Source organism: Pelophylax lessonae (assembly GCF_965119305.1).
Source record: "Pelophylax lessonae genome assembly, chromosome: 6".
Taxonomy (NCBI): domain Eukaryota; kingdom Metazoa; phylum Chordata; class Amphibia; order Anura; family Ranidae; genus Pelophylax; species Pelophylax lessonae.
In genome coordinates, this window is record NC_138773.1 from 231,583,574 (window position 1) to 231,603,838 (window position 20,265).

The following is a 20,265-nucleotide window of genomic DNA, read 5'->3' on the forward strand; positions in this document are numbered from 1 at the left end:
CATGAAGCATATGCTACCCTTTTGGTTCTGACAGCAACTTGTGCACCAAATGCAGGTAGCTCCAAAATGCACCATTGTGGCGCCAAGTTCAAAATAAAATGTAGACCGTTCATATCTTACATTAGTGGAGCTAATTAAGACCAACTCTATTTTGGGAAGCAGAAAAAGTTTGTGAAAATGTCTCAAATGCATTCTAATGGGCCATACACACTATAAGATTTTCTGAAGACTTTTTTTTCCTTTAGATTTTCCAAAACCATATAATATGAGGTCAAACCTAAACACTTTCAATTTGTATGCAATCTGGCAGTCCCTTGCACTACATAGAAAAGGTAAATCTGAAGGAAAAAGTCTTCTGAAAATCTTATAGTGTGTATGGCCTTTTAGGCTTCATGTACACTTGGTCAAAATTTTCTGTAACTGCACAAAAAAGTTATTTAATCTTTAGGTGTGTCTGAGATTTAAAATTGCCTCTGTAGCTCTGGGTTTAGATGGGATTGTAGCAGGGTTGTGACCCGCACGTAAAGAAAAGGACACGCAATGCAGTAAATGTGGTGACAATAATGGGGTATTATTAAAGAACCCATTCTTGCTGTTAGAATACTAAATCCTAAGGCCCCTTTCACATTAGGACCATTCATTTAATCCGTTCAGTCACGTCAAAATGGTCAGTTTTTAATCAGTGGTCATCAGTTTTTCATCAGTTTATTTTACATCCACTACCAATGCAGAAACCTGACCATTTGTCAGTCTACATACGTTTTTCGTCCTATTCGGTTTTTTTAACAGAAGCAAAGTAGAGCTTCGATAAGTTAAAAAAAACGGATAATGACAGATACGGATGTAAACTGATGTAAATAAATGATCATCCATTTACATCTGTTTTTCCAAAGGGATGCATTGATGTCCGTTTTTCATCTGTCAACGGATGGATGAAAAACGGACAAACGGACAGACAGCATGTGTGAAAGGACCCTAACAGTAAATACTAACACCTGACCCTGGATGCTGAACACCAGGCAAACCGATAGTGACAGCTGCTGTGTAGGCATCGAATGATTATTGGTGGCCGATATTCACTTTTTTTTTTTTTTTAAGTATCGGCCACAAGCTTGCCTATTGCTTCAAATGGTTGTACCGGAGTAATGCCTGCAGCTTCAGACATCACCCCGGGGCTGTATTTTAGAGCGGAAGGTCAGCTTTCTTGTAATAGCAACTGATGTGGCTAAGCAGCCGCTTGACTGTTATTACTTATTACAAGCAGCGGAAGGGGACGTCCCGCCGCTCCGCTCGGTTCTCCCGTCCCACCGGGGGGCCCGAGCGACCAGCCAGCACATACAGCGGCTGGCCGAAGACCCGAACAAAGCTTGAATTGGCTTTGATCGGGTATCCGATGTAAAGACCCGGAAGCAATGTCATGACCTCACTTCCAGTTACTGGAGCCTTAAAGGCGCCAGATTTGAAAAAAATGACAATATTCAAAACAGCCAAACTTGGCTTTTTGAATGCTTTTAAGTGCAAAGGAAGGGAAAACGGATGTCAGTGGTGTCATCCGCAGACATCCGTATTTACATAGACATGCATTATGTCAGTTTTTCATCCGCAAACGGATGGGATGAAAAACGGACATACGGACCGGATGACACAAGTGTCATCCGTGTCCGTTACAAAAAAAAAAAAGGACCTGATCGGGCAAAAAAAAGGAACGCCCGTGTGAAATAGCCCTAACTCCCATTCTAAAGGAGTATGCAATGAGTCTGGTGAAACAAAGCCATTTCTTTGCAGATAAAGGTAGGAATCTGCTACAAATTTTGTTTCAATTCCTGCAATTGAGTTTGTTTTCCTCAACAAAAGTAAAAAATAAATATCATTAACCTTTTAGGCCCCGTTCACACTGGGGTGACGCTACTTTGCCGGGCGACCTCATAGGTCGCGGCGCGCTGCTCGCACCGCGACCTCGGAGCGGCAGGCACGGACTTCATAACATTGAAGTCTATGCAGGTCGCTCCGGGTCGCCCCAAAGAAGCTCCGGACCCTTTTTCTAAGTCGGAGCGACTTGTGTCGCTCCAATAAAAAACGGGCCCACAGCTTCTCTATGGAAGGCGACCTGTCAGGCGACCAGGTCGTCTGACAGGTCGCCCCAGTGTGAACGGGGGCTTAATGCACCTTACCAATCCTTACAGGTGGTGATTGTTTCTCTGTTGTGGCTTTTTTTATTATTCCTGACAAGGTAGTTTAAAGTATAAATTATTAGTTATGTTTTGTTGCCAGATTTTTTCTTAACTTTAATCTTGTTTTATTTACTTTTCTTTTAAAGGTATTTAACATCTGTACATAGACCTGCAATACTCCTCTGCTTCAGACATGAATTCTAACAATCCATTTGGAGGACCTCAAAACACCGGCAGTGCCAGTCAGAGTGCTGCATTGTTTGGACAAACCTCTGTATTTGGCCAGAGTGCTGGTGGACTCTCCGGCCCTTCGTTTGGACAGCCTTCATCCATGTTTGGTCAACTCAGTACTACAGGTCAGGCTGCTCCTGTGTTTGGTCAAAGTACTCCTAGCCAGACCCCTGCGTTTGGACAGACTACTGTGGCACAGCCTATTCCATCATTTGGCCAGACAAACAGTGGTTTTTCTGCTCCTATGTTTGGTCAGACATCCACAGGACAATCAGCCCCTGCATTTGGACAGTCTGGTCCTGTATTTGGACAAGCCACATCTGGAGCATCTAACTCTGTTTTTGGGCAGACCACATCCGAGCAGCCTGGTAACGTATTTGGGCAGGTATCATCTGGACCTGTATTTGGGCAGCCCAACTCTGGACAGTCAGGATCTATCTTTGGACAAGATAGCTCTGGACAGTCTGGCTCTGCATTTGGCCAGCCTGCTTCTGGGCAGTCTGGATCTCTTTTTGGGCAGACCGCTTCCGGGCAGCCTGGGTCTGTATTTGGTCAGGTTCCCTCCGGGCAGCCTGGGTCTGTATTTGGTCAGGTCCCTTCCGGACAGCCTGGGTCTGTATTTGGGCAGGTTGCTTCTGGACAATCCACACCTATATTTGGGCAGGCCAATTCAGGACAGTCTGCACCTAAATTTGGACAGACAGCCCCAGCATTTGGACAAGGAAATACTGGACAATCTGCCTCCCCTTTTGGACAGACATCCACTAGCCAACCTTCTTCTGCATTTGGCCAGTCAGGTCCTGCATTTGGAAATTCAAATTCTAACCAAACACCTCTATTTGGACAGGGTGCTGGTAGCCAGTCAGCATCCCCCTTTGCACAAGCAACAGCTAGTCAGTCTAATCCACTTTTTGCTCAGCAGGGTAATAACCAGTCCACGTTGTTTTCTCAGTCCAATATTAACCAGGCAGCTACACCATTTGCACAGACAGTTTCTAGCCAGTCGTCTACACCCTTTGGAAGTAGTGGCCCAGTATTTGGACAGGCGGCTTCAGGATCCTCTGTGTTTGAACAGTTGAGTAAACAGTCTCAGGGGGAATCAAGCCAAGGTTCCGTATTTGGACAGTCAGTGTCTGGCACTAACTTTGCTTTCAGCCAGCCAGCTTCTGGCCAGACTCCTTTGTTTGGACAGAACACATCTGGGCAAAGTTTGGGTCAGTCATCATCCACCCAATCAAGACCAGATGGATCAAGTCAAAATGTTGCTTTTGGACAGACCACTGCTGAACCGAGTAACTTGTTCAGCCAAACGCCTAAATTTGGACAGCCTCCCTCTGCCCAGACATCCTCTGCCCAAACTGGTAGAAATAATACATTTGGAGAAACTGGTGAAAAAATGTCAGTCTTTGGTCCACCATCAAGCACTTCCTCCTCTGAACAGACTAAAAGTATTGGTCTAGCCTTTGGTGGAGCTACACAAAAAACTACCAATGCTAATGTTCCAGAATCTAAAGTGTCAACTAGCATGGCTTCCTCCCCCTTTGCACAAATGTCTAGTATAGCCTCATCCAATACAGCTTTCAAACCAATCTTTCCAGGTGCTGGTCAAACTCAGGAGACATCGGAAAAGCCTTTATTTGGGAAACCTTCTGCAGCAGCTTCATCAGGGGAAAGGCAGAAGAGCAGCTTATTCTCTTTTTCTGCAGAAAATAAACTCAAAGATGAAACTGGGCCTTTTAGGCCTCCATTTGCAAGTGCTGATAGTAGTTTCACCAGTTTTAATGAGGAGGTTGAAAGACCGGAGACACACAAAGGTTTGAAGCGAAAGGAAGACCCTGGCCACTCTACTGGCAAACACGAGTATGCCTCCTCCGATAATACTCCCCCCGATCAGCATCGTGAAGACTCTTCATCGAAGAGGTCTACCCGAATAAATAGAGAGATAAAAGCAAGTGCTAACATTTTGTATAAAAGCTTATTTGATGCTTTAAAAAGTCAAATAAAATCCCAACAAAAGGAGTCCAAAAGAAAGGATACAGATTCTAAGCTGCCAGATCCTGAAACATCAGCATCAAGTCAGACAGCAGCAAGAAATTATCCAGCATCTGAATCTAGTCAGCATGGGTTGTCTAAACCCCAATTGCCAGCTGTACCCATTCAGCCCCAACCGAACAAGCCCCATCCCCCTGTTAGCCAGGGAACACTGAGCAGGACTGTTACAGTTGTTGGACCAAACTTCCAAAGTCCTGGCAGAGACAGTTCTGTGGCTGGACCTAGTCAATCATTACCTGGCAGAATTCGACCTTTGATGGAACTAGTGATGCCTCAAAAATCTCCACGTACGTACAATAAATAATCCACATTGTATTCATTACAGTTTCTATACTAACTGCTACCGATAATGGAAAAAAAAAAACACAGGAAATATAAGTAGTGTTGCTAAGATAGAAGCATGCACATGAGCGAGCCTAACTCTAGTTTGGGGGCTTCAAGCTTCCGTAATAATGCTGATCATAGTTTACATTGCATAATAATCCACAATCAATTTAATTTATTGACTATTATAGTTCCTTCCTACGTATATGTGTGTGTGTGTGTGTGTGTGTGTGTATATATATATATATATATAATATATATATATAATATATATATATATAATATATGTATGTGTGTGTATCATATATAGATCTAAAATTCTTTGAGAAACCGGTATAAATTATTGAAATCAGCAGGTCAGAATAAACAAAGGAGAAGCTCTCCTATTCTATTCTGCATTTGACTAGAAATTGATGTAGTCAGCAGAATGTCTGATGTGGGTTACACTGTGGAAAGAAATAATTATCTTAGTTAAAACATCAGATGTGGCCTGCACAAATGACCTGACAAGTGTATAATGTACTTTTTATAGTATGTTGACTTTTTTAACTGTTCATCTATAAGGATAGTTTGCTGAAAATAACTCTTAACATTGATGGTGTTTGCAATGTTCTGTTTAGCTTCCTTTATGAAGACGCCACTTCGCAGGACTAAGCGCAGTGACAGCACTGATAGTGTGGGACCACTGTCTCCCAATGAACAAACCTGCATCCAGTTAAAGAATCTCCCTCCTCATCTAAATAAAAAACAGGCTTTGGAGGCATTCTTTAAGAAGTTTGGTAAAATTCAACGGACGTATTGCAAGCCTGGAAACATGATGGCAATTATTCACTTTACCCAGCATGTAAGTTTTGACCAAAATGTACTACATTTGTGATGGTAAATGCATACACTGTGTGTGTGTATACATTACCTTGAAAAAGTATTCACACCCCTTGAATTTTTCCGCATTTTGTCATGTTACAACAACCAAAAACGTAAATGTGTTTTATTGGGACTTTATGTTATAGACCGACACAAAGTGGCAAATAATTGTGAAGTGGAAGGAAAATGATAAATGGGTTTTCAACATTTTTTACAAATATCTGAAGTATGGCGTGCATTTGTATTCAGCCCCCTTTACTCTGATACCCCTAACTAAAATCTTTTTTTTTTTTTTTTAAACCACTTAATGTCTAGCCACGTAGACCTACGTCGGCTGACTTAGCGTGGTTATACCGGGGTGATGCCTCCAGCTTGAGGCATCGCCCCGGTACCGTTTTTTAGAGCCGACGGTCGGCTTTCCTGGCGGTAACAACCGATGCGGCTCGGGAGCCACTCGATCGTTACTCGCTCCCCCGCCACCTTCCGCGGCTCAGCCAGCCACAGGCCCTGTCCCAGCCAGCCACAGGCCCTGTCCCAGCCAGCCAGCCAGCCACAGGCCCTGTCCCAGCCAGCCACCTCAGGGTGCCAGAGAGCCAGCCACCCACAGACAGGGTGCCAGACAGCCAACCACCCAAAGGCCCAGCCATCCACAGGTCCTGTACCAGCCAGATACCCACAGCCCCTGTGCCAGCCACCTATCACAGGGTGCCAGCCAGCCACCCACCACAGGGTGCCAGCCACCCACCACAGGGTGCCAGCCAGCCATTAAGCATTAAACAAAAATTAACATGTTCAGTACCAGATTTGTGTCAAAAATCGTCTTTATTTTTCAAAACTTTAATGTACAAAATATCGGCCGATACTGATACGTTGTGACCAAAATATCGGTATCGGCCCTGAAAAAAAACTATATCAGTCTATCCCAAATAAATAAATAATAAAAAAAATATATGTATATGTGTTTATATAAATTATACATATGCTGTATATATGGAAATATACAGTGTATAAATCTGAATATCTATAAATTGCACTGTTACTGATACGCAAGGATGGCAATATCAAACGTTCACCATAGTATCAATGTAACAATTATGACTTTAAATAATGTCTGTAATATACACTGTTACCACAGACCAGTATATACAGAGATTATAGAACAGGAAAGCGGTGGTCCCAATTCCGTGGGGTTTAAATACAGCTGACACTCAAAACAATTTGGAAAAATAGTCAAAGTTTATTTGTATATATTAAAACAATCAGACAAAACATAATATATAAAATACAGACATAAATATACCGCTATGATCAGTCATCTGTGCTATAACATGGTTTTACCAGATATGCTAACAGGCAGGGGTGAAGCCATGAGGTTAGCATTTCGGTACCATTAAGCCCAACCTGTTTCGGAAAATGAATTTCCTTCTTCGGGGGGAAGTAGCCCAGGGTAGGGGGAAAGGGGGCACGCTGGTCATTCTGCATTGAAAGGGGGCACGCTGGTCATTCTGCATTGAAAGGGGGCACGCTGGTCATTCTGCATTGAAAGGGGGCACGCTGGTCATTCTGCATTGAAAGGGGGCACGCTGGTCATTCTGCATTGAAAGGGGGCACGCTGGTCATTCTGCATTGAAAGGGGGCACGCTGGTCATTCTGCATTGAAAGGGGGCACGCTGGTCTCTCTGCATTGAAAGGAAGCACGCTGGTCTCTCTGCATTGAAAGGAAGCACGCTGGTCTCTCTGCATTGAAAGGAAGCACGCTGGTCATTCTGCATTGAAAGGGGACACGCTGGTCTCTCTGCATTGAAAGGGGGCGCACTGGTCTCTCTGCATTGAAAGGGGGCGCGCTGGTCTCTCTGCATTGAAAGGGGGCGCGCTGGTCTCTCTGCATTGAAAGGGGGCACGCTGGTCTTTCTGCATTGAAAGGGGACACGCTGGTCGTTCAAACTTGTATTTAGATGCATTTTACTTTAATTACATCAGTATTTTCATAACAAACAATACATGTGCTTAGGGGGTAAGGGTTTCTTTTACTAATCTAGTGGAAGAGACTCGAGTGCTAAAATCCCGCGGGTTAGGGGGCGCAAATGACTTGCCTTGCCCCGGGTGCTGACAACCCACGCTACGCCACTGGCTGTCACTGCTGATAGTTTCCCCGGAGTTTCTTTCGGGGTCTTGCACTTTGGCGCTGTGATTGGCCAGAGCCGTGATGATGTTACTGAGTCGCCATTCACGGCATGGGGCTTGGAAGGAACGGCACCTGCGGCCGTTTCTTTGGAGCACATGCGCCAGTGATGTCCTATTTCTGCTGAATTCTAAATTCTTCAAAAGTTTCCTTTGAAGATATACTGTACCTCACAGTACCTCACAGTGGTCTACACAGGTTAATACTATTATGGTTGTTTTAAAAATAAAAAAAAAATAAACCTTTTTTTTTTTTTTCCTCTTTGTACAGAAATCAGCAGCAAATGCCAAGAAAGCAGTGAAGAAATTCCACAAAAATGTCTCTGTGTTTCCACAAAAATGTCTCTGTGTTTTGGTATCGAAAGAAGTCCAGTGAGTGAAACTTCATATTAGTTGCAGTTGTAGAGTGTTTGTTTTTTTTTTTTTTTTTTATTATTTTTCTTTTTTTAGTGTGTTAGTATGCGTGTAGGAGGTGTGACAATTTAATCCCTGGAATGCCCACGGCGTAGCATTATGGTGGTGCATCTCACAGCCATTCGCACTCAAGCGTGTTCTAATTTGCTCTCGCCTAGGTCCAGGCCATAGTAGAAGTAGAAATAACATGTGTGCATTGTGCTGTTGGTGGAAAAAGAGTGACCGGAATCTGGAGCAGTGGATTGACATCAAATTTTGTGTGAAAGTCGCCAAATGTGCGAGTGAAACTTTTGCTCTGTTACAACAGGCTTATGGTGAACATTAAAAACAAGAGGGGTGCAGCGCCAATGAAAAATTTTCACTGAGCAATCGGAATGAAAAAGTTCTTAGGGAAAAGAAATAGAGATGATCCCCACACCAGGTGCCGTGATTCCTGCAAAGTACGCTTCACCACTGTGTCCAGATAAATTGTCTGCTTACCAGAAGCATTTGACCCTCAAATGATTGTAGAACACATGGATCAAGGATCAGCCATATTGATGTCACAGACCCCTCCTTTAATGGCGGATGAATGGATGTTGTAAGTAGATCAAACAACATGGTAGGAGTACCAAGATGGCGACGGCGTGGCGTGCTTGCGTCGTGTCTGTGCGTCTTGTCATCAAAAAGACTTCATCAGAGGAAATGTCTACACCTCGCAAGCACGCATACAAGTACAGCGGATAACCGGAAATGACTGGAATCCGGAGGATGCCAACTGACTTGCGCTCCACGTTGCGTCTCAGTGACGACCAGAAAGTAAAAGCCAGAAAATCACCCTACAAGTTATCAATTTCAGTTTGTCTTCCTGACTTCCTGAACTCAGCGCTGAGCAGACTCGGTGAACATTCCATGATAAAAAAACAAGTGTTTTTGAATGGCATGGGTGGTTTAAGGAGGCGCAGGAAGATGTCCACGATGATGCAAGATGTGGGCAGACAGCTGGAAATGTGGACAGTGTGCAAACCCTTGTATGCTCGGATTGATGGCAGAAGAATTGCACCTTAACAAACAGTGCAACAGATTCTGCTGGAGGATTTGGGAAAGAGAGAGATTTCCGCACAGATGGTGCCTCGAATCTTGAATGAAAATAACATTTTATCAGATCTTTTGAAGAATGCAGAGGTGTTTGATAGGGTTATTACTGGTGATGAAATACTATCCAGAAATAAATTGCCAGAGCATGCAGAAAAAAGCAAAGATTTCACCTCTCTGAAGAAATCACTCCTTTCTCGTTCTCCGTTCAAAACCATACTGGTGTGGTTTGTTTTTTGATCACAAGGGGATAGTTCATAAGTTATGGAATGGAACATGGTACAGCAATGGTCAACCAACATTGTAAATTTTCAGATGCTTAAAAGGTTACTGGAATCTATTTGGAGGAAAAGACCGGAACTCTGAGCTGACAAGGGAATTTGTCACCGCAACTATGCTCCTGCATATGATACATTAAAGAGGAAGTAAAGCTTCCTCTGTAACTTGTACCTATAGGTAAGGCTTACCTATAGGTACTGTAAATATCTACTAAACATGCACTGTATAGGAGATATTTACTTTGCTTGCAGCCAGTGACATCACTGGCGCATGCAATCTGGAGGACTTGCCGTCTGTGCCGTTCCTTCAGTGCCCTGTGCCGTGGACGGCGGTTCCCATGCGTATGTGATGTCATTGCGGCTCCAGCCAATCAGATTTTCGGAGGACGCAAACCCAGAAGGAAGATGGGTGAACGTGTCAGCCATGTCACCAGCGAGCGGGCGCCGCTGCGGGGGCTTTGTTCTAAGGTAAGTATATCATAAAGTATGCGATGCATACTAGCTCATTATGCCTTTTTGTCTTTTTAGGTTTTTTTTCTTTTTTCTGAGGTTTACAACCTTTTAAAGTCCTCATTCACATTGAATGCGACTTTGATACCATGTGACTGCATATTAAATCGCACTATTTCAAAGCCGCATGTCAGTGCGACTTCAGGTTTGATTTTGAAGACCTCTGCGGCTGCATGCACAGATGTCTATGCAAGGCGCACCGGAAATTGCCCAAAAGCAGTGCAGGAACTACTTTTTCAAATTGATGCAGTGTATATATAATATATATAATACATACAAACAATGGTGTTCTATGGGGTTGAGGTCAGGACTCTGAGCAGGCCAGTCAAGTTCCACCACCCCAAACTCGCTCATCCACACTATATTGCCAAAAGTATTGGGCCACCCCTCCAAATCATTTTTGGCGGAGGGAGGATTATCTTGAAGGGTTGGGCTTGGCCCCTTAATTCCAGTGAAGGGAACTCTTAAGGTGTCAGCATACCAAGACATTCGGACAATTTCATGCTCCCAACTTTGTGGGAACAGTTTGGTATGACCCCTTCCTGTTCCAATTTGACTGCGCACCAGTGCACAAAGCAAGGTACATAAAGACCTGGATGAGCTAGTTTGGGGTGGAGGAAATTGAATGGCCTGCACAGAGTCCTGACCTCAACATAATAGAACACCTTTGGGATGAATTAAAGCGGAGACTGCGAGCCAGGGCGTCTCATCCAACATCAGTGTCTGACCTCACAAATGTGCTTCTGGAATAATGTTAACATTCCCATAGACACTCTCCTAAACCTTGTGGACAGCCTTCCCAGAAGAGTTGAAACTGTTATAGCTGCATAGGGTGGGCCAACTCAATATTGAACCCTACGGACTAAGACTGGGATGCTGTTAATGTTCATGTGTTCGTGTAAAGGCTGGCGTCCCAAATCTAATGGCAATATAGTGTGTGTGTGTGTGTGTGTGTGTGTGTGTGTGTGTGTGTGTGTGTGTGTGTGTGTGTGTGTGTGTGTGTGTGTGTGTGTGTGTGTGTGTGTGTGTGTGTGTGTGTGTGTGTGTGTGTGTGTGTGTGTGTGTGTGTGTGTGTGTGTGTGTGTGTGTGTGTGTGTGTGTGTGTGTGTGTGTGTGTGTGTGTGTGTGTGTGTGTGTGTGTGTGTGTGTGTGTGTGTGTGTGTGTGTGTGTGTGTGTGTGTGTGTGTGTGTGTGTGTGTGTGTGTGTGTGTGTGTGTGTGTGTGTGTGTGTGTGTGTGTGTGTGTGTGTGTGTGTGTGTGTGTGTGTGTGTGTGTGTGTGTGTGTGTGTGTGTGTGTGTGTGTGTGTGTGTGTGTGTGTGTGTGTGTGTGTGTGTGTGTGTGTGTGTGTGTGTGTGTGTGTGTGTGTGTGTGTGTGTGTGTGTGTGTGTGTGTGTGTGTGTGTGTGTGTGTGTGTAGATATATATATAGATAGATAGATTACATATACATATATGCATACACATATCCTCAGCTGTGAGGAATGATTAAAGGAACTGAATTTATTCTCTCTTGAGATTAAAAGGGGATATGATCAACATTAACAAATACATAAGGGGTCCATATAGTGACCTTGGCGTTGTTCTTTTTAAGGTTATCACAGAGGACAAGGGGGCACTCTTTACGTCTAGAGGAAGGAGATTTAGTCTCCAAATATGGAAAGGTTTCTTAACAGTAAGAGCTGTGAAAATGTAGAATAGACTCCCTCCATAAGTGGTTCTGGCCAGCTTAGTAGATTGCTTTTAAAAGGCCTGGATTTTTTTCCTAGGTGTACATATTATAACTGGGTACTACCATTTATAATTAGTTGATCCAGGGAATATCCAATGGCCTCTTGGGGGATCAGGAAGGATTTTTTTCCCCTGGTGTAGCAAATTGTATCATGTTTTGCTGGGGTCTTCCACCTTCCTCTGGATCAACTGTGGGTATGGGATTGTATGGTTGTGTGTGTTCTTCCTTCTTTTTTTTTTTTTTTTTTATTGGTTGAGCTAGATAGACTTGTCTTTTTGCAACCTGACTAATTGTAACATTTTATTTATTTTTTTTAGGTCCAGGCAAGAGAGAAACACCACTGCCTGAGATAGAAAATCAGCAGGAGGAAAGAAAAGAAATGCAGAGTGAACAAGAAAGCGATGTGCTTGCTTCCCCTGTACGCAAGCCTCTTTTCCGTACAGTTAAGGGGTGAGTGCATGCCCTGTTTGGTTTTTGTACCTGCACAATAAGTATATTGTGTTGCTTTGACCTTTTTGTGTTTTTTGAATTTTCATAGATCTCCTCAAAAGAAATCTCACTTTGCGCAGGCTCTTCAGTTTGATGTTGATAATACAGATGCCCCAACAACATCTTCTGACTCTGCAGTTCCATCTCTGCCACCTTCACTTTTGCTTCTTGTGGGAACTGTGGCAGAAACTCCTGAAGAAAAGTATCGCCTGCTGGATCAGAGGGACAGAATCTTGCGACAAGGTAAGAACAGATCTTCCTTGGTTGGTCCTACAAGAACAGATGTTTTTACCAACAGTCATAGGTAGGTAGTGGCAGACCTACACTCATTTAAACCGTCACAACTTCTTGTCTCAATATGACTTTTCTTCCCAAACAGTCAGAGGTTCCGTTGGACTGCACACAGACTAAAAGCCATGTTTTATGGTTGAAAATGTTTTTATTAGAATCAACATGTTACATTAAAGCTATCCAAAGCAAACAAAGAGTTAGCATTAACTAATATTCAAAAGAAATCAATAAAAAGGTCTCCCCAACACCATTGTTTATACCTCAAGCAGCAGAGCTGCCTAAATCTGAAACCAAGCATACCTTCCAGCGAGTTCAAGTTGACATACTGTTGTCATAAAGGAAAAAGCAATTGGTAGAATAACGGAAAGAAAAAAAAAAATAGGGGCAGGGAGCTCTCTGGCATATGTGAATGTAATATAACAAAAAACATGCCAACCAAGTAAAAAGGTAATGAGTCCACCCTCAAAGTCCTTGTGAAACTACTAGGTAGGGTAATCTGAAGATACAGCAGGCTACAGGCCTGCAGGGGTAGTGTCCTCGGAGGCCTAATAGACCCCAGATCTCTCAGTAAAGAGTACCTGTCACTTCCCATGCTATCGCAAGGGATGTTGCTCATCCCTTTGTGATAGCAATAAAGTTGATTAAAAAATTTGAAAAATGTAAAAATTGTAAAAAAATTTATAAAATAAGTAAAAAAAAAAAATCTTTAGCGTGCCCCCATCCCCCCTTGCTCATGCAAAGGTGAATGTATACGTAGGTCGTGCATGCTTAAATAAACAGCGTTCACAAATTGCAGCACAGCCCGGGTGGCAGGGGCATGCTCCCTACTCCAGCATATGAATCGCGTACTAGGTACAAGATCTGGCGCAGAGCATGCTGCCCTGCCACAGTATATCTACAGTGGGCTGTCCGCAAGCGGTTAATAAACATTTACGTGAACATAGCGTGATCTTAACAAAAAAAACTGTAGCATCTTATTTTGAGTCTACTGGTCCTTTTGCTTTCAGAAAATATATGGTTGGGGAGTTTTTTACAAACTGTGAAAGTTGTAAAGGGAAAAAATAGAAAAAAAAATGGAGATTGCAGAAATAGTCTGGCCTCCTGAGCTTTAAAAGTAGAGCGCAGGGCCTAGCAGTGAAAGGGTTAAATTGATATTATCCTCCTTCCTATGTTAGACCAGGAGGAGGATGGGGTAGCACTGATAGCCATTCCTTCTTGCTCCCCCTACATGTGCTGACTAGGAGAGAGCAGGATAAACTTAACCATTTGCTGTGGCTTCTTTCCTGTCCATTCACAGGGTGAAGGCAGGAAGTTGACATCGACAACTTTGTATTGCTTAAGTAGATCAATCCAGTCACTAACTTGGCTGTGTTGTCTGTCCAGGCTATGTAAATCTCAGGACGAGTTGTTCAGAAATCAATATTTGGCAGGTAAAAGCAGCTACCATATTTTAAGTAAATCCAACAAAAAGCTGGCAACTTGGTGCTTCTTAAAAGATCCTTTATTAATGCACAACAGCAAATACAATGTCCATAGATGCTAACGCGTTTCAGCCTCAGCCTTTCTCATAGCGTCATGCATGGGTTTATCTACAGTGGACTGGTTGGCCTGAGCACCGACACTGTCTTCACATCATTTATATGGTAGAGCTTGGGTAAATCTTGTGTATATAGAACCATATTTTAAGTGTTCGTTCTAAAATAGGGGTGTCCAACCTGTAGCCCTGTAGCTATGAGTGCAGCCCAACACAAAATTGAAAACTTAATTAAAAATGTTTGATTTTTTTTTTTTTTGTGAAAACGCATTTGCAATTGGCAAACACATGCGGCCCTAGAAAAAATTTGACAGTCTTTTATTGAACTTTTAAAAGTTCATCTTCCCAAAGAAAAATACCTCACAATCACCCGCTGTGATGGGTGATGCCTGAGCCCTGGGTAGGACCAGACATGTGGATGAGGTAGTAAGACAGGATTTCCTTTTACATACCAGTTCCTGGAGACCTATATCTTGTTGCATTATTACCTGTATGCAGTAGATCTTTATCCTAGAAGACGTACCACAGGGCTTAGTACAAAAGTGGTGTGAAAGGCACGGGTTATGGGGTAGTCTACATTTTTGTGTGTTTGCCCTGATTTATTATTCTGTTGCTTACCTGGCCTTCAAGGTAACAGTATTATAAGGTTTTACCCATTTTCTTCCGCCTCACTACTAGAAGTTATTTTCTGGCTAGGGATGCAGTGCTCATAAGTGCACACTTCAGGCCTTCAGTTCTGCCGCTGCAGTGCTGATTGCTTGCTGTCAAATCTGTTGCCCAATACCTCAGGACACAGCCACAGGAACGTGGTTAGTGCTTGGGCTATTGTGATTTCTTCATACTGGACATGCGGAACCTCCTCACTCTGCATCTAATCCATGAGTACCCTGCAAGGGACAATCTTCATTTAACAATGGTGGATTACAGGCATACGGGAGCACCTGGGACAAGGATAATGATTCTACTGAAGGCCCTTAGGAAACACCAAGTACCTGTCAGGTTGATTGCAAGTCCCTTGTTCTGTGTAAGTTTGTCCACTGACACCGCTCCATACACCTTTCATTTCTTAACCACTTTACCACTAGAGCATTTTGCTGTCTTACGTCTGGGCCACTTTTTGCGATTCGGCGCTGTGCAACTTTAACTGACAATTGCGCGGTCATGCGACGCCGTACCCAAACGAAATTTACGTCCTTTTTTTCCCACAAACAGAGCTTTCTTCTGGTGGTGTTTGATCACCTGTGCGATTTTTACTTTTTGCGCTATAAACAAAAAAAGAGCGTTTATTTTGAAAAAAATAACAATATTTTTAACATTTTTTTTATATGAAATTCCCCCCAAAAAAGATATAAAAACCAATTTTTTTTGAAATTTTTGGCCAATTTGTTTTCTGCTACCCATGTTTGGTAAAAAAAATCGCAATAAGCGTATTTTGATTGGTTTGCGCAAAATTTATTGCGTTTACTAACAAAGGGAAAGATTTATGTCATTTTTGGTGTTTATTTTTTTTTAACGAGTAATGGCGGCGATCTGCGATTTTTTTTATTTTTTTTTTATTTTTGCGGGACTGCGACATTGCGGCGGACAGATCGGACCCTTGACTGACATTTTTGACACTTTTGGGGGTACCAGTGACATTACTGCAGTAATCAGTGCTATAAATATGCACTGTTACTGTAAAAATGACACTGGCAGGGAAGGGGTTAATTTTATTGGAGAGGGAGGGGTTAATGTATGCCTGGTGCTTACTGACGTGTGGGGGGGGAGGTGACTGTGTGAGACAGGGACAGATCGGATGTCCAGCTATGTTGAACACTCCGATCTGTCACTCCCTGTCACTGAGGAGATCCGCCCGCTCTGTTTACACAAGCGGGCGGATCTCCAAACTGGATTCCCCGACGATCGGGGCAGAGCAGCGGCGATCGCCGCTGCTCCTCCCTTGGCCCGACTCCCGCTGTGAATGAAAACAGCGGGAGCGCGCCTCTGTCGGCGCGCGAGCGCCGCCTACAGGGGGAGGAGTCTGGCGACGTAGGTCTACGTCGTCAGACCTACAAGAGCCACTTTGCCGCAGTAGTACTACGGTACTCAGCGGTAAAGTGGTTAAAAACATGCATCATGTGGCCTGTCTGACTTGGGTTACGTTCACATATAGGCGTTTTGGGGCGTTTTTCTGCTCTAGGATCAGCTCAAAAAACGCCCATCAAGACAAAACCTATTTATTTCCATGGCCCCTGTTCACATCTGAGCGTTTTGACATTTTAAGCAAAACGCCCAAAGTACATGAGCTTCTTTTTGGGCAGATTACAGGCGTTTTTTTTTCCATTGGTCCCTAGTCAACCTAAAAACACCTGCACAAAAACGCCTGTAAATAGCAACGCCAAGATGTGAACGTAGCCTAAAACCAAATTCTCTGTCGCTGTGTCTAATCTATTCTAAAGGAAATTGGCGGGTACGAACACTGGTAAATGTTCTTCTGCCTCTCCACTCCTAATTACCTTCACATATTACACATTGCCTAATTCACTTCCAGTTGCAGAATACTGTATAAGGGGAGTGCAAGCTTTTTAGCAGAGGCTGCGGATGATTTTTTACCACCAGAATTTCATTAAGTTACTACTTCTGCTTCTCAGCACATGCTGTCTATTGAGCACTAATTGGCTGAAGCGGTGCTTTCTAGTCTCTGGATACTTACACCTAGTGCTGCTCATCCCCCACATATTCTTCTGAACTCAAAAAAGAAGGCAATTCCTAGAAAGCCTTTCCCTATTTTTGATTAAGCTGAGCTGGCCTTATTTAGTTATTAGCACAAGTTGGAGAGGTTATTCCCTCCTCCTGATAATTTTGATGCCTTGTACCCCATTGAGGGGGAGTTTAAGAGGCGATGTACTGCTCCTACTGTGGCCCAGCCATTCTTGCAATAATCATTTCCATTGATGATGTTCCTCTCTTTTGCCTTGGCAGGCTGTTGCCATCTTGTCAGTTGCCCAGATTGGCAAACTAGACTGAAAAACCATAGTTAACTTTCCAATTTGATTACCATAATCCTACTGAAAAATTACAACCCTTGAACTCAGCCCCCAAGCTGCTTTAAACCGCCCCATAGGTAATTTGTAAAAATACATTGGCATCATTCATGACTTTTTTTGCTGCCATCATTAATCATCATCGGTGGGTTCATATAGTGCTTATATGTGGTTAACCCTTGTGTGACTGATTAGGGAGCACGCATGCTCCGGATTGAGATGAATACATTGTAAAATCTCAGTTAACGTCAGTTGGTCTAAATCAGTTATCAATGTATTTGAACACAACTTGTATACTTGGTGTTATGTTCCTGTTCATATATTTTTTTTTTTTTTTACTTAAAATTTGACAGACAACCTTTATTACCAATAATATGTAATGTACTTTACAATGTTCCTGACATATATTTCAGCTTCCTGGATTTTTTTTTCCCATCTGGCCTTCAGATATGAAAGGCGGAGTGATTTAACATCCGTTTAGATTTGTCATCCATGTGATGAAAGGAGAAGTATGCCGTTTGCAATAAACTTTGCATAAAATAGTTAGTTTGTATTTAATTTGAATGGTCCAAAGAATGTTAGGTAAAATGGTCGGCCCTCACGCATGTTCACTTCATCAAATCTGGCCCTCTTTGAAAAAAGTTTGGACTCCCCTGTTCTAGAGAATGTAATCTATCAGATCTCCACAATGTCTCTCCCTGTAGCAGGGTCAAGGATCACCAGGCTACCTGTTCTATGAGCTGAGGAGTCCTTCTGCTCTAGCCTCCTCAAAAGAACTGACCTTGGCACTGGTCAACTTCTTTTGTCAACCTACTACTGGGAAAAATTGCATTGTTCCTCTTCCTCCGTAATACCTATTATGTGCTTGCCTCACCTCCACATGCGGTCTGTAGTTAACTTGGCACTTGCCTGTCCATCTCACCAAACATTTTCAATTATGGGACTTCTCTATAGACTCTCGTCAAAAGATCTTGGAGCATCTCTATCTCCCTATTTACCAGTTGAGCAAATTCCAACCTCTAGATTGGATGCCCATCTTTCTTGGCATGCACATTGCTTCCTTCATGTTCTGTATTCTATCACGTGAGGTGGTGTGACGATGGGGAACCCTGTAATTGAACTTTTTCATACAGCAATTTCTCTTAAAAATAAACACCTAACCCTTGGTATCCAGGAGGTCTTGGTTAATCCTTGTATATCCTCTCTGAACACCTTGGCATCACATAATACTTGTACACTCCCTTTTTGCAAAAAGTTGCTCTTGTTCATTGTTGTGATTTTTCTGTGCTTGTTGGCCTTCCTTAGGTGTTTTTGCTCATGTATAGCCCTCCCTTTGTGCACAAAAGGTTGCTCTTTTATAAGGGCCTAAGTAGGAACAGCACTATGCTTTCTCAGTGAACCCCAACAGCTGTGATTCGGCTTTTGTAAGCCGAGTCTGCACTGAAAAAGCCCATTGGTAGATTGGCATAGGTGCCCGAAGTGGTTATTTAAAGGATGGGCATGAGTTGCCTGCTTTAGTAAAAAAATCCAAATATTTTTTCACCAAATAAAATGTGTTTTGTGGCTTAACTGCTCCTTCCTCACTTCAAGGTAATACAATTGGTGTTCAGTATCAGCTGGTGGTGTTTTCCACTTGGGAAATATTTTTTCTCAGCCACTAGGTGGAAAGTAGAATTTGTGGCAATGATGTTATCTAGGTGGATCACATGTAGTCAACAGCCTTCTGGGTGACTGCAGCCTCAACAGTCCATTTTGACTTTTTTTACTTTTATTGTGGAAGCATTTTGTGTCTGAATTAATCTACTACACTCCCCAGGATCCCTTGGTCCGCAGTCTGCCACCACACCCTAGACCCCTTAGTTTTGCCTTCACTCCCCCTTTTCTTTTCTGTACGCTACATGTGTACAAAGTATCTTGGAAGCAAGTCCTTCCTGCTTCACTGGGCCCTTTTTTTTTTTTTTTTTTTTTTTATGGCCTTCTGGGTACACCCCTCACATTTTTGTGAATATTTTATTATATTTTTCATGTGACAACACTGAAGAAATTACACTTTGCTACAATGTAAAGTAGTGTGTGTACAGCTTGCATAACTGTAAATTTGCTGTCCCCTCAAAATAATTCAACACACAGCCATTAATGTCTAAACAGCTGGCAACAAAAGTGAGTACACCCCTAAGTAAAAATGTCCAAAGTGTCAATGTTTTGTGTGGCTACTATTATTTTCCAACACTGCCTTAACTCTCTTGGGCATGGAGTTAACGAGAGCATCACAGGTTGCCACTGGAGTCCTCTTCCACTCCTCCATGAGAACGAAAGGCGATGACAGCACCCGGCAGCCAATTCCCAAAATCGGCTGGGGTGCTGACATTGCGGGCTCCCTGGACAGGTAAGTCTCTATTTTAAAAGTCAGCAGTTACAGTTTTGGATTTTTTTTTTATTTTTTATCCCAGCTGGAACACCGCTTTAAGCTATTCTTGGCGAAGAACAGTGAAAATGCATGTCTATGTGGAGCATACCCTCTGGGGTAGTAACCCTTTTCTAAAAATCTTACCTAGGACTATCTGACAGGAAGTTGACCCCACAGGTGCAGTTTTTTTCCTAGGAGATAAATACTTTAACTCCTTGCCACGCTTATTATTCTTACTATGCATGGGGTAAATGAAAAACCTTTTCAAAAAGTCTTCTTGTAACCAGACGGGTCAAGCAGTGTTTTGTTCCATTTGTAAACCATCTTTTTTTTTTTTGTTTTTTTTGTAGCTCGAGTGAAGAGGACAGAGCTTGATCAAGCAAACGTGTTTGTAGGAACTTGTCCAGATATGTGCCCTGAAAAAGAGAGATACATGAGGGAGACGCGCAACCAGCTTAGCATCTTTGAAATTCTTCCAGGATCTGATAAGGTATTATTAGAGATGTTCTAAAAGTGCATACCTGCACCTCCACTTGTTAAGAAATTGTAACGCATTTGTCGAGGCAGAATTAAAAAAGACATTTCTTAATCATACGTTATGGGACTTAGGGGAGGTATTCGGGTACATAGGGTTATGCTGCTACATTTTGGAGATACTGGCAAACTAAAGCTGTAAGGACGGTTCAGTATAAC

At 42.9% G+C, this 20,265-nt stretch overlaps 1 protein-coding gene across 1 annotated transcript in view; it reads left to right on the forward strand.

The window, feature by feature from the left end:
- Positions 1 to 2,319: 2,319 nt before the first annotated feature.
- Positions 2,320 to 20,265, forward strand: part of MCM3AP (minichromosome maintenance complex component 3 associated protein) — a gene marked incomplete at its 3' end in the record, with an annotated part of 108,259 nt that continues 90,313 nt past the window's right edge. The window contains 7 exon segments of the mRNA XM_082261772.1: positions 2,320 to 4,741; positions 5,399 to 5,622; positions 8,095 to 8,139; positions 8,141 to 8,195; positions 12,146 to 12,278; positions 12,367 to 12,560; positions 19,923 to 20,062. Coding sequence (XP_082117898.1) covers positions 2,365 to 4,741; positions 5,399 to 5,622; positions 8,095 to 8,139; positions 8,141 to 8,195; positions 12,146 to 12,278; positions 12,367 to 12,560; positions 19,923 to 20,062 — 3,168 coding nt within the window. The 5' untranslated portion in view covers positions 2,320 to 2,364.